Genomic DNA, 12,702 nt, shown 5'->3' with positions numbered 1-12,702 from the left:
GTGATGGCGATGACTGAAGATGACGGCACGCCTCGAGCAACAGGCTCTCTCACAAACACGCAAACACCAATCGGGACGTACTTGGCAGGTGTGTAAATTGTCAATCCGACTGACCTAGTCAAACTGTCATTGAACTAGATTCGACAACTCGAACTCAAGCCTACGACGCGCCAACTAATGTTTATCAATAAAGTTTATAGTTTATTGAGAACTAGCTTCATAAGTTTGACTAGTGTTAACTGCAAACGTAATGGGGAGAGAGAAGAAGAGATGTTTCTTTACTACTTCTTCCCAACATATAACTATATACTCTTCTTCTCAAATGTGCATTTAACACAAGACCTAGCGTAAACCTGAGCCTATGGGCTCGAGTCCATAACATAAACCTCTTATTGCTAGGGCAATATAGGTGAGATGGTACAGCGGGGCGGGGCAGTTCCCAATATCAATGTGAGACATTAGCACGGATAGATGGAGTTAGTAACGCGGTTAGCACAGCTCCCCAGGCAGTAGAGAGGACAGAGGACGCGTAGCGCCATAACAGTTGGTCTTTCTGGCAACACAGGGAGAACAAATACGCCGGCACACGGTGCAGCCAGCCACCGCAATCCAGATGCAAGCTGACACGTGTCCGTAAACTTGGCGTCTCTTAATAGTCCCCTCTAGCTGTACTCCATCCATGGCCAAATTCTACCAAGAAATCGACCGCAACCCAACCTAGCCATTACTACATCACATATTGCCTCGGTTTCTGGCCCGTGCACGTAGCCGTCACCTCAAGAGTGTAAAAAAATGTAGTAACTGTATCCCGATTACATTCTTGTCATTTTGATATCCAGAGTATGGGTATTACACATCCAATCCTTGCTACACCTTCCACCTAGCTGCGTACAATACAAGTACAGGTGCTCCTGTGTCGTCGGCCTAAATATCGTCTTCCCACCAATCTCGGGCGCAGAGACAATTAATCAGAAATGGCGTTTACAGAGCAAGAAGGGCGGCAAGGGCACCGATAAAGGCGCCAGAAGAGCCAACGGCAAAGCCGGAAGCGGCGCCTGACTTGGTGGCAGAAGCCCCGGTGCCAGTCTGGGTACCGGAGCCGGAGCCGGAGCCGGTAGTCTGGGAGCCAGAGCCAGAGCGGGCGCCAGAGCCCGAAGGAGAAGCACTCGTAGAAGCGGCGGAACCAGATCCGGATTCCACTTCGGTAGCAGTGCCCGAGGAGGAAGCTCCAGTGGCAGTGGCAGTGGCCTCAGAGCCAGCGCCGACGCCGGCGCCGGAGCCGGACTCGGAGGCAGGGGCAGAGGCAGGGGCGGACCCAGAGGCGCCGTTGCCGCTGCCGTTACCGTTACCGCTGCCGCTGCCGCTGGCGCCGGTGGCTTGGGGAGTTCCCTGACCGGAGACGAGGTAGTTATCATGGACACATTGCGCCAGGCAGTCTCCGTATTTCTTCGTGTCTTCCGGGCTGCCGGTACCCTGGGAGCACTTGGCGGAACACTCGTTATTGTTCGCAATGTTTTGACTGTTAGGTGACGGAACCTGTCGTAATGTCTGTCAGTAAATTGTCTGGATAGACAGGCGACAATCAGCAGAGGCAGGGGGGGAGGGGGCCTGGCAGAATTGTGGCCGAGGCAGAGGTCTCCCAGAGCGCAAACCACCCGAGTACCCAGGTCGGAAGTCAACAAACACGGACTGCGGTGCCAACTTACACCATCGCAGTGAGCCAGGCAGTTCACATCACCCGGGTTGCAGTTTTTGATGCAGGCCATTTTGGATGATTCAGCAGGACTGGCGGTACTGGTGGAAGACTGAGCGACAGCAACAGCGGCGACAACGCCAGAGGCGATCAAGGTGGTGAAACGCATGTTGACGACTTGACGTGACGAAAGCGTAGAGCTTGAGCTGGTATCACGGCTGCAAAGCTAGTGACTCAAAAGGCAATGCTGAGGAGCAAAAAGTTGTCGACGGAAACGAGAGACTTGGAAGGACGACTGGACGGGTGGAAGGGAAGAGATCGAAGAGGGAGGAAGTCGGGGGCGATCAAGGCAGGGGAAGGCGAGGTCCTTTATTTGCCGGGGCAGGGCCGTTAACCAGGTCGATGGGCAAGCTTGCGGGTCTCGCAGGCATAAACCAGAAACATATTCCCCAATGTTGACCCAGGTGCCCTTTTCTGTTTGTGTCTAGTGCCTCGCCCTGCCTGGATCCCCAGCAGGCGGCGAACGGGCGGACATTGGGTGCATGCCGACAGGAACCGCGAGCAGACAGTACACTAGCACGTGTGCAGGGGTCAAGGTCCAGGACTCAGGAGAGGAGCACCCATCAGCCGCTCGCCGCTCGCCGCTAGCTGCCCGTCGCCCGTTGCCGCCACCGTTGCCGTTGCCGTTGCCACCACATGCAGTCCAATCAAAAGCACCAGAAGACCAATGTTGCCTGGCCGCCGGTCCGTTTGTTACGCCACTGGCAAGAGACTCGCGGACCGCCCGCGAAACACCCTCGAGGCCGGCATCGTTTGTCGCGTCGGAGCATGGATGCTGCTGGGCCGCTGTTGGAAGGGAATTTGGCCCTCTTGTCCCCGATGGTGCTCGACGACATCAATTGACCGTGGGCTGGCCTTGGAAGCTGTCTCGACACTTGGGCGATTGGCAATTGGCATTGTCTTGATGGACTCTGATGGAAATTGCACCCATCGTCATGTTTCACCACGCAACCTTCTGGCGGCAGTCAACCAAGCAACCTTGATGATCCAAGCAACCAAGCAGGGCAGCGTCGCCCGCACTCGTTCAGGAAGTGGAGCCAGCCGATTGTGGCCCGTCTCACTTTCAGACACTCCCCAGCATTGCCATGATTCAGTCGGGCACACAAGATCCTACCAGGAATTCTGGCCATCCCCGCCAGGGTTGTTGTTCATTGCAGATTGGTCAAGGACTGAATACGTAGCATGATTCATCCCCCCGGGAACAGCGTCAGGACCATTCCGAACCGTTTCTGAAGCGTGTGCGCACTCCGTCATATCACAACAAAAAGGGGGAGGGGGGGTGTGCGTGTTGACATGGTTGCCGTCGGGATTAGGTAATCTCCTCGCGTCCGGAGATTGAGCCCTGTCCCAGATGGCCATTCGCGGGGCGGCTGGGGGAGAGGGAAACAGGCTCTTCTTCACTTGGCCTCCTGCAGCCCTGGCCTAATGTGTCGATTGCGGACTAGTCGAGGTGGCACAAAGCATAATCGGCATGAATACGAGATTGCGGACATTTGGCTCGTGTTTTCCGGCATCTTGGTGGTCGGTTGTGCGTTGCGTTGCGTTGCCCAACGTTTCCTCATCCATCTGCGGACCGCTTGCTCGGGTTGTTCAGGGCCTCTCAACACGAAGAACTCTGTACTACTCTGTACTTTCAACGTTGGCACCTGTGTCCGCGACGTTGCCTTGAGAGGAAAGCACACGCAGGAAACAAATACCACAGGCATCAACTATTTCGGTTCTCCGTACGGAGTGGTGCTTGTTTCAACCCGTCGCGTCTGGAGCGCGTCACGGCTCAAGCGCCGCAAGATAATTGGCTGCTGCTTCCAGTGAGTATCCAGATACATACAGAGTACTTACTTGAGTACTTCTTGACAATGCTGGTACTTACTTCTCCAACCCAGCACAACAGCTCCAGCAGCAAGGATACCAACAGACAAAGGTGCCGACGAGCAATTGTCGCGAATCCACGCAGTGGGTATGGAGCAGGCAGTCGGCCGTTCACGCCGTCGCCGCGCCCGCCATGTGCTGAGGTTTGACCGTGATGAATCCTCCCAATTGAACAGATGACAGTTCGTGACGTGACTGTCGACCGTTCGGTCCCGGTTGCATGGCCTTTGAATTGGCAGTCCACACGCACGGCGGCGGACCATTATGCGTATCGCAAGCCTTAATACGTAGTTGAACAGGCATAACCGCCATATGACTCATGTCTGCGTTGCGAGGTGCGCCTCGGACCAGCCCTATAGCCTGTAGCAAGTTACCCCGTGCTGCTCCATACTCCAAGATTGGAGAAGCAGCAGCACCCGGCAGCCCCACCATCAACTGCGATTCGCCTCATCCTCGAAACCTCGAAACTTGGCCATGGACGGGCTGCCTCCCTGAAGCCTCTTTCTCCCTCATACCACCGCCCGCCCGCCTCCTCGCCCAAGCCGCCGTCATGTCGGCTCCGCACGCCGACGGGGCACGCCGTCTCGACACCGACACCGACGCCGACGCCGCCGCCGCCGCCGCCGCCGCCGCCGACCAGCTCGTCACCTCCGCCGACCCAGAACATCCCGCCAACCTCATCCCCTCGCTGTGCGCCAAGTTCTGGACGCTGGGATGGGTCACGGGCACCGGCGGCGGCTGCTCAGTTCGCCATGAGTATGTACCAGGACCCAACTCCCCCGCCTCCCCCTTCTCTCCCGTCTCCCCTCGCCGCCGACCAGCTCACGCATCCGCTCACGAGTCACGACGACCAGCGACCTCGTCTACATCGCCCCCTCGGGCGTCCAGAAGGAACTCATGAAGCACACAGACATATACGTGCTCTCCCTCTCCTCCCAGGAGCCGTCCTCCAAGCAGCGCACCTACCTCCGCGCGCCGCCGTGCCACAAGCCGTCCCAGTGCACCCCCCTCTTCCTGGCCGCCTTCACGCGCCGCAACGCCGGCTGCTGCATCCACACGCACTCGCAGTGGGCTGTCCTCGTCACGCTGCTCCTCGAGGCCCGCGGCCCCGGCGCCGACCGCGTCTTCGAGATCAACAACATTGAGCAGATCAAGGGCTTCGGCAGGGGCCCCTCCAAGCAGGGCAACCTGGGGTACCATGACACCCTGAGGATTCCCGTCATCGAGAACACCCCCCACGAGGAAGACCTGACGACGTATCTGGAGGGCGCCATGCTTCAGCACCCCGATACCTACGCCGTGCTCGTCAGGAGGCATGGGGTTTATGTCTGGGGGGATAACGTGCACAAGGCAAAGACCATGTGCGAGAGGTGAGTGTCAATGCTGTCAACTATGTGCCGAGAGGGCGTGGGGAAGGGAAAAAAAAAAAAAGCCAGCGACTGACGACAGACATATCGCCGTAGTCTCGATTATTTGTTCCAGTTGGCGGTGGAGATGGAGAAGCTGCGTCTGCCGTGGATCAGTGACGTTGCCCGTGTCGCGCCTGATCGAGCTTGATTTTCCGCCCTCCGGGCGTGTATATTTGGCGAGGAGTCAAGTGTATTTTTCAACCGTCGGGCGTGTTGGGATTCTAGACCATGCGAAGAGTGCAAAAAGTTCAAAGGGAGCCGGGGCCGCCATCTTCAACAGACCAGGAGTAGGCGTGGGGAAGAAGGCGTCTACTTGCTCAACTTTTGTATATAAAACAGATATGCAGATTGCTCATATCTTCATCTTGTGGTTACAATTCATCGCGCTGCGTATCCGGCTCCGGCTCCGGCTCCGGCTCCCAAACCCTCTTCAAGGGATTTCTCGGACGATCCTCAGCGTCCCTGAGATGCCCATTTCCCTGGCCCCCCAGATTTCCCAACTTGTCGGCCTCGTCTACAATCTTGGCGACCTCTTCAATCACAGAATCCCCACCACCCTCTCCCACATCCCTCGCCCGTCTTACCTGCGCCGTCGGCAAATCCTCTCTCGGTAGGCCTCCTACAGAGACTTTTGACGTCTCCCCCACGCCGCCTGTTTTCCCGGACTCCCCTGCTCCCCGCGGCATCATCATGCCGCCGGCCTTGGAGCCCACGCCAAACACGATCCGCAGCGGCAGCCAGACCAGATACCACATGGGCCCGTACAAGAGCCGCCTGAATAATAGCCACGCACCCGTCGCCATGAGCATGTACATGGCCGTCTGCAAGTACCAGGTATCGCTCTTCTGCGACCGCAGCAAAGTGCCCAGCAAGTCCCTCGAGCTGGCGAGCATGCTACCCATGGTCGTATACGACTCGTCGAGCTGTTTCAGCGTAGCAGAAGACTCGGTGAGAGTCTGGTGCGCGTACTCGCTGCGAAAGAGTTCCGCGGCGATGAGATCGTGCGTGCGGCGGAGCGCGTCTGTGACGTCGCTGCCCGCGCCGACGGTGCGCCGCTCGTCCTCGGAGAGGGAGAGGTTGGAGTGCAGGTGCTGCTCGACGTGTCGCCGGGGCCCGTGGACAGCTTCGCCCGCGCGCGGTGGCCCGGCCTCGGGCCGCGGGCTATCTGGCTCGGAGACGGAGGCGGAGACGGGGAGGGAGTACGACTGGACGAGCAGTTGCCGCTCTAGTCTTTGCGCCCTTATCAGGGACTCCCGTGCTGACAGGCGGGCTTTTCGAAAGTCGACTCGGCAGCTTGGACGGTCTGGTCAGTACGTCGGTGCGAGCCATCGTGTGTGTGTAGGGGTCGAAATTACCGGGCGAGTTCGGCACCAAGCCGGTCGACTGCGTCCGTCAACGTGGTCTTGTCGTCGTCCTCTGGCCGGACAAACTTGGCCTCTTCGCGGAGGAGTTCCTGCTCGTCGAGGGCGTTTCGGAGCAGTTGGCTGATTTCCGCGCTCAACTCGCCGCTCACGCTGCTTTCTTCGTCCGTTCCCCGGGGCACGGAGCCGGGTTGGAAATCGACGTGGGCGAGCTGGTCGATCAACTCCCTTAGCTGGTGGGTGGTCCCTTGCAGAGCGGAAAACCGCCCTTGCAGACCTGCCAGGGACATTTTGAACTGGAAGCGGTCGGCGGCAGGACAAGACTTCACCGTCTATCCGCGTGTTGCGGGACTTGTAGTGACGAGACGATTTGATCTGGTTCCTGGTTCCAAGGAAGTCGACGACCAAGACAGCATGGCAGCTCGGGAAACGGTGCATCTGGTGGGGCTGTGACGTGCTGCCTCGGGGCTGATTGGCTTCCTGGCGCCCACGGCTTGAGCATCACAAAGGCAACAAGTCCCGACGCACAAGGGCCATTCAGGCAGTGATTCGGAAATGTAATCGACATTCATACAATGCGAATATGTTGAGCGTTCTCCATGTAAATTTCCCCGAAGCATCATGCCCAAACACGGAGAATACCAACGTAGGAGCAAAGTTTGCCCCAACGCCAACCTTGAACCGAGTCCATGTACCAAAAACACTAAAAAAAACTCGGTGAAACAAAAAAAAAAAGGAACATCAAACTCCCCGCCAAAAGCATTCGAAAGATTCCCGTTCAACGACCAACCCGACCAAGCCCATTGAGGAAAAAGAAACAACCCCAAACCAGCTCCAACATCCATCCGTCCCGTCTGTCACCTCACCACCCCATCACCAGATTCACCACCCGCCCGGGCCAAGCCCAGGCACAAAGTTAGCATCATCCCACCACCGCAAAGGGAGCCAACATACCTGAGGAGAAAAAAAAGTTGAAGCACCGCCCTCCAGGAAGAATAATCGGAATCGAATCATGGCTACCCGCCACGCCACGCATCGCACTCAAGTGTCAACACACAATCTACGCAGCAGCTTCCCATAGGAGACCAACCAAACAAGCCACCCCCCTCCCAAGAGAGAGAGAGGGGACCCGAGGCAGCCCTGAAATTTCTGATGCCAACTGCGGGCGTCGATGGACGCCGAGCCCTCACGGGCAGGCCCGTCCTCCTCTTCGCAAAAGAGTGACCGCGGCAGAAAAAAACAAGTTTCCAAGTCTTTTTCAAAAGTGTAGAGGCTTCTCCGAATTTCTCGCATGCAAAAAGTCCCATCGTCTGCCGCGCCCGCCTCCCGAATGGGAGAAGACGGACAGTATGTTGAGATTTCCCTCCCCCAATCTATCCGAGGACAGATTGGGGACAAAGAAATCTCCGTTTGTAAGCATGGAAGCGTGGCGTTTCCCAGAGGACGGTGCTTGGGGAAGAAGAGGAAAAAAAAGGCAATCCATGCGCTGTTGCTCCTAACTGCTTTATGTCGCTGCGGGACCCCTACCTACCTAGTCTTTGCTGCATGGGAATGCCCAGCACGTGACTGACGTTGGAGCCGCAACATCGTGGGCCCGATCCTACAAGCTCGATTTGACGCCGGGCTTCTCGGGACGGCTTGAGGACGTCCCTTCAGCCCTTTGATCGCCAGTTCGCGCCGTGCGGACATCCTCAAAATGATTACGAAATTTATGACCGAGATCACGGCCAAGTTCAACCCGTTTTCGGCATGCGCCAAGCCAGCTCGACTGTTCCTCACGTTTCTGCCTCCGAATGCCCGTGCCAACGGCACCTCGATAACTACAACTCTTCTCCCTCGAAATTCAAACGAGCCGAGCTCCCTGCGCGTCAAGTTCAGTATGTGGGCCCTTTTGGGTGTCCGTTAAAAGGCGAGGACGAAATGCTAACCGTCTGCAGAGGATGGCAAGGAGCTCAAGTTTGACTGTGCCAAGATCAACATCAAGGGAGTCGTTGAGGAAGTCAACCGGCACTCTCGCCAGTTGCAAAAGGCAGCCGACTTGACCGATTGATCATGTGTCATGACAGCCTACTGTTTTGCATTTGCGGCGTTCTTTTGTACATTTTTTTGTTTCATTTTTTTGGTGTTACAAGAGGGGCATACCAAGAGGCTGCCCTAATCTCAAGTCAACGCATGCACAAAATATAGATAGATCTCTAAAAGTAAGAAGACTCTTTTGTATGATTTTAGGGGGGCGAGACTTTTGTGCCGGCTTAACTACTCTTGATTACATTTATACTATTCCTAAAAATAGTGGCCCCCTCGCATGCTGTATGCTCAAGCAGAGTTACCGCTAATGAAGTACCACTTCTCCGACGTGGGATCGACTGCGGCAGGAGGAAGTTCCTCGTGAGGCTTGATTTCGGGCGGCGTAGCCCTGTAGTCACCTTTGCCCACAAGCGTAGTGTTGGTGCTGGAGCATGTGTCAGCACAACGGCTAGAGGAAATCAGATTTTGGTTAGACTTACGTCTTGATCTTGTCGGCCGCCTTCTCCCTCTGGCCCTGTCGGGGTTCGGTTTTTCCATCGAGAAGGCGGCTCCAGGCCTTGTGGCACTCCTTAATGATATCATTGGCAAACCTTTCAATATCATGTCAGTACTGCGAGCAGCAATTTTGAACACCTGGGATAGACAGTACTCTTTGTTCTTGGTCTCACCCGTGAAGGCGAACTGGTTCTCGGGTTTGCCGTGGGGAATCTTGTAGATACGGAACCACTCGTTGGTGGCACGTAGAAGACCGGGCAGCTTGGACTCGATGTCTTCGGCGGAGTTGAGCTCAGGCGCCAAGGGGTCCTTGACGTCAATAACAATGACTTTCCAGTCCGTCTCGCCCTCGTCGAGAAGGGCCATGATGCCGAGAACCTTGACCTGCTTTACCTGACCAGTGTAGCCAACTTGCTCGCCGATCTCGCAAACGTCAAGAGGGTCGTTGTCACCATAGGCTGCGGTATGTTGGTCCTCGTGCGCGGGATCCTCCCAGGTCTGGAGAGGTGGTCAGCTACCAGTCATACATATGCTTGCCAACACAATGTGACTTACCTGGGGGAAGGCACCATAGTTCCACAGGTAGCCCCTGTGGGGAAAACAGTTGCGAACAAATCGAAGATTGCCTGCCTTGTCCTTGTCCTGCACGATGGGGTTGAGCTCCTGACCCTTGGAGATCTGGTCAAGGCGAGGAGCAGTTAGTAAGACTGTTTTTCAGCCTCTTTCGTCTTGAGTGGAGAGGCATTGGCCAGCAATGTTTGTTTGCTTCCATCGAGATCGGGCCGCTGCCAGTTTCTCTGTCGAGCAGGGGGGGGGACACAGAGAGCTACGGAGGACGGGGGAGCTTGTACACACCTCGAGCTTGGCATTGGTCCATCGGGGAATCTCAACAATCATGTTGAGAATGCCCTTCTCCTTGTCGGCATAAAGGGGAATGTCGTGGAAGGGGGAGATGATCTTGCTGCCGACTTTGACCCCCTTCTGGTAAACCTGCTGCTCAATGTAGAGCTTGAAGTCCATCGAGTTGAGGGCGCCATTCTTGTGAAGGGCGTACTTGACCTCGGAAGCCATTTTGGGCGGGGTGAAGGAAGCAGGAGAGGACAGTGACGGAGAGGAGGATGTAGAGGAGAGAGATTGGATAGCAGAGCCCGACAAATGACGAGCAATTTGCGCGGTTCGCAGCGACGAGACGGCGATGGATGAGGTGATTCGGTGGGATGGAGAAGAAAGAGGGGGCGGGGCTTGCAGACCCATAGCCATAGCACTAGTATGGAAGCCCGCAGAGACGGCCGTTGGCCACGGCGCGGATGGTGCTGCTGCTAAGGCTGCTGCTGGTGCACCCGCGGTTCTGGCCCCTGCTGGCCGGCACATGCGCCTGCGCCTGCACCCGGTTAGAGTTGCAGTTGGCAGCGCCGGCGACTGCTGGCCTTGCCGTTGGACCGAAGTCACTCGTGTCCTCGCTGGCCGCGGTGTCGTCGTCGTCGTTGTCGTCGTCGTCGGCCCTGTGCCCCGTCCAGTTCGCGATGCTGTGTTTGATCCAAGAGCGCCGTCATTGGCCGAGCTCAGTAGCTGCGACAGGCTCTGCAGACGCCGCGGGCCTCGGAGTCCAAGTCCACGTTGGGAGAGCATCAATTGGGCTCTTTCCTCTTTGTCTGCGTTGGGCAAAAAGGGGGGGGAGGAGTCTTTAACTCTCGCAGTCTGGCTGGCTGGCGCTGGCGGGTGCGGATTCCCGGGACATGGAAACCGAGGTTATTTTCACCTGATGCCTCTGCTCAGCTCGACACTCAGAGCTAGGTTTCGGTCGGAGTCGATACGTTGACGGACTCGGGACTCGGAGAAGCACGGGAGGGAAGGGAATCGACTGGAGAAAGCCAAGTCCCTGCTAAGTGCCCTGCGGACATGTTGGTACTACTAGTAGGTACGTGGTGCGTGCTCCGTATCTCGTACAGACAGAGAGACGAAGTAAGTTCCTTGGGTGGGCCACTGGGGACACCAGACGGATCAATTACTATCAATTGATGGCAGACTAGGCACGGGCTCGGACCCGGGACACGGAACACTGAACACTGAACACGGGACCACACAGAGGGTCCCAGGGCCCAACTCGCCCCTATTCATCGACATGTGGGTCCCGCCTCACCCTGAACATGTCCCGGTGACCCTGGATAAAACGTGACGCCAGCACGAAGCCATACTCTCGAGACGACATGGGCAGCGGAACGCTGTTGATAAGACGCGGGTACTCCCTATGTGATGTACAGACGTTTCACCGTGTTGAGTACTCCTCGTGTGCCTCTCTTCATCTTGCGCGTAAGCAACATCTGATGGCCTGTCTGGTGGGCATGTGCGGCACAAGTTCGCTTCCTGTGGATCGGGATGCCATTCAACATCAGTCGTGACACAAAGGCTGTCGAGAGGAATCATTTGCTACTGGATACCTACTTGTGTCACCTAAAACACGACAACCCTAGAACTACATACAGCAGAGCGGTTCTTGGTAAAAGACATGACACAAGAAACACTACAGTTCTCAAACCCAAGCAAGAAAGTGAAAAAAGAAAAAAAGGCGTATCAAACCGACAAAACAGTAGTCATTCAAAAGCTGTGCAAATCATCAGGTCGACGGCTGAACCTCAGTTCCGGCCTCAAACTCCTTCGCGCCATCATGCTCCTCGACGGACAGAGCTGGTTGCTTCTCCCTGGCCGGGGAAGTCTCCTCGGCTGGAGCGTCATGCGGCTCGGCCTCTGGTCGCCAGTCTCGGAGGTCGTCCTCGCAGTCGTTGAGGATCTGACGAGCCTGACTACCCTCGGAGTAGCTGGGACGAGCGTCGCCAGGGATGACCGGTGTATCGTCGATGAGAGACAGGAGACGGCGTCCATGCTTGGCAAGGATGATCTGCTTCTCCGCTCGCTCGATGGTGGCGAGGAACTCGGCATCATAAGCCTCCTTGAGCTTCTGACGAGTCTGTCCATTTCGTTAGCAGCCTGTGCAACAAACGAGGCCAGATGAACCATGGCCATGGCACACTCACGACGTTGCTCAACTGAGCTTCGGCAACCAAATTCTCGGCTTCAGCACGGACAAGTTCCTGCTCCAAGACGACCAGTCTAGCACTCTCGGGCTCCTTCATCTTGAGCTTGGCAATCTCATCCGCAATCTTGGCCTTGCCATCACGGCTAGGCTGGACGCTCTTCTCAGTGTTACGGATGGACTTGAGCCGCCCGCGACAGTCGTCCAGCGCGTGGGCGTACGTGTCTTCCTGCTCGCCAATCTCGCTCAAAACCACACCAACCTTGTCAGAGATGTCGCTGATGGCGTCATCGCCAGTTTGCTCCCCCCACTCAGACAGCTGGGTAGCAATGTTGATGCGCTCGCGGCCGGCGGCTTCGTGAGCATTAATGAGGTTATTCTCGGACTTGATGAGCTTGAACAGCTTGCGAGACAGCTCGGGCTGAGCCTGGCCACGGAGGGAGCTGAAGGAGAAGCTGGGAAGCTGGCTGCCGGAGCCGGAGCCCTTGCCGGACTTGCCTCCAGAGCGGATAGAAAGCGCGCGATTCCTGTGTGCGGAAGGGCTGTCAGCGATCGACTCGCCGGAGTGGAAGCGCAGGTAGGCTGGACCAAGCTGCATAAAGGAGCTGTCGAAGCTTGATCGCGACATGATGTGAGAGTGGTCATGTAGTTGCAACGCAAGCCAAAGCCGTGTGCCGCGGTCTGCATAACATTGTAGGGAATTTGGAGAGCCTGCGGCTTCGTCGGAGTCACTTACATAGCAGCGGCTCTGGGTTA

The 12,702-nt window shown here is 56.7% G+C and overlaps 6 protein-coding genes across 6 annotated transcripts; 2 read left to right on the top strand and 4 right to left on the bottom strand.

Annotated features, from left to right (window-relative positions):
- Positions 1 to 981: 981 nt before the first annotated feature.
- MAM_01968 (uncharacterized protein) lies at positions 982 to 1,862 on the bottom strand (the record flags this gene model as incomplete). Its single annotated transcript, XM_040820767.1, has 2 exons — positions 982 to 1,536; positions 1,707 to 1,862. The coding sequence occupies 2 exons, from the start codon at positions 1,860 to 1,862 to the stop codon at positions 982 to 984; spliced, it is 711 nt and encodes a 236-aa protein (XP_040681110.1).
- Positions 1,863 to 4,172: 2,310 nt separating this feature from the next.
- On the top strand, positions 4,173 to 5,179 carry MAM_01967 (APAF1-interacting protein; the record flags this gene model as incomplete). Its single annotated transcript, XM_040820766.1, has 3 exons — positions 4,173 to 4,378; positions 4,477 to 4,992; positions 5,086 to 5,179. The coding sequence occupies 3 exons, from the start codon at positions 4,173 to 4,175 to the stop codon at positions 5,177 to 5,179; spliced, it is 816 nt and encodes a 271-aa protein (XP_040681109.1).
- Positions 5,180 to 5,402: 223 nt separating this feature from the next.
- Positions 5,403 to 6,682, bottom strand: MAM_01966 (Sec20 domain protein; the record flags this gene model as incomplete). The annotated part of the gene is made up of 2 exons (XM_040820765.1): positions 5,403 to 6,324; positions 6,387 to 6,682. 2 exons carry the CDS (start codon positions 6,680 to 6,682, stop codon positions 5,403 to 5,405), a joined length of 1,218 nt encoding a protein of 405 aa, XP_040681108.1.
- Positions 6,683 to 8,088: 1,406 nt separating this feature from the next.
- Positions 8,089 to 8,442, top strand: MAM_01965 (ribosomal protein L44; the record flags this gene model as incomplete). The annotated part of the gene is made up of 2 exons (XM_040820764.1): positions 8,089 to 8,269; positions 8,330 to 8,442. The coding sequence occupies 2 exons, from the start codon at positions 8,089 to 8,091 to the stop codon at positions 8,440 to 8,442; spliced, it is 294 nt and encodes a 97-aa protein (XP_040681107.1).
- A 266-nt stretch (positions 8,443 to 8,708) lies between these two features.
- Positions 8,709 to 9,986, bottom strand: MAM_01964 (inorganic pyrophosphatase; the record flags this gene model as incomplete). Its single annotated transcript, XM_040820763.1, has 5 exons — positions 8,709 to 8,844; positions 8,900 to 9,010; positions 9,070 to 9,413; positions 9,471 to 9,593; positions 9,771 to 9,986. 5 exons carry the CDS (start codon positions 9,984 to 9,986, stop codon positions 8,709 to 8,711), a joined length of 930 nt encoding a protein of 309 aa, XP_040681106.1.
- Positions 9,987 to 11,529: 1,543 nt separating this feature from the next.
- Positions 11,530 to 12,574, bottom strand: MAM_01963 (long chain base Stimulates Phosphorylation; the record flags this gene model as incomplete). The annotated part of the gene is made up of 2 exons (XM_040820762.1): positions 11,530 to 11,880; positions 11,948 to 12,574. 2 exons carry the CDS (start codon positions 12,572 to 12,574, stop codon positions 11,530 to 11,532), a joined length of 978 nt encoding a protein of 325 aa, XP_040681105.1.
- Between the last annotated feature and the right edge of the window lie 128 nt (positions 12,575 to 12,702).

Source organism: Metarhizium album (assembly GCF_000804445.1).
Source record: "Metarhizium album ARSEF 1941 chromosome Unknown scaffold_3, whole genome shotgun sequence".
NCBI lineage: Eukaryota > Fungi > Ascomycota > Sordariomycetes > Hypocreales > Clavicipitaceae > Metarhizium > Metarhizium album.
Note: the sequence above shows the minus strand (reverse complement) of the source record. Positions and strands in the feature narration are given on the sequence as shown.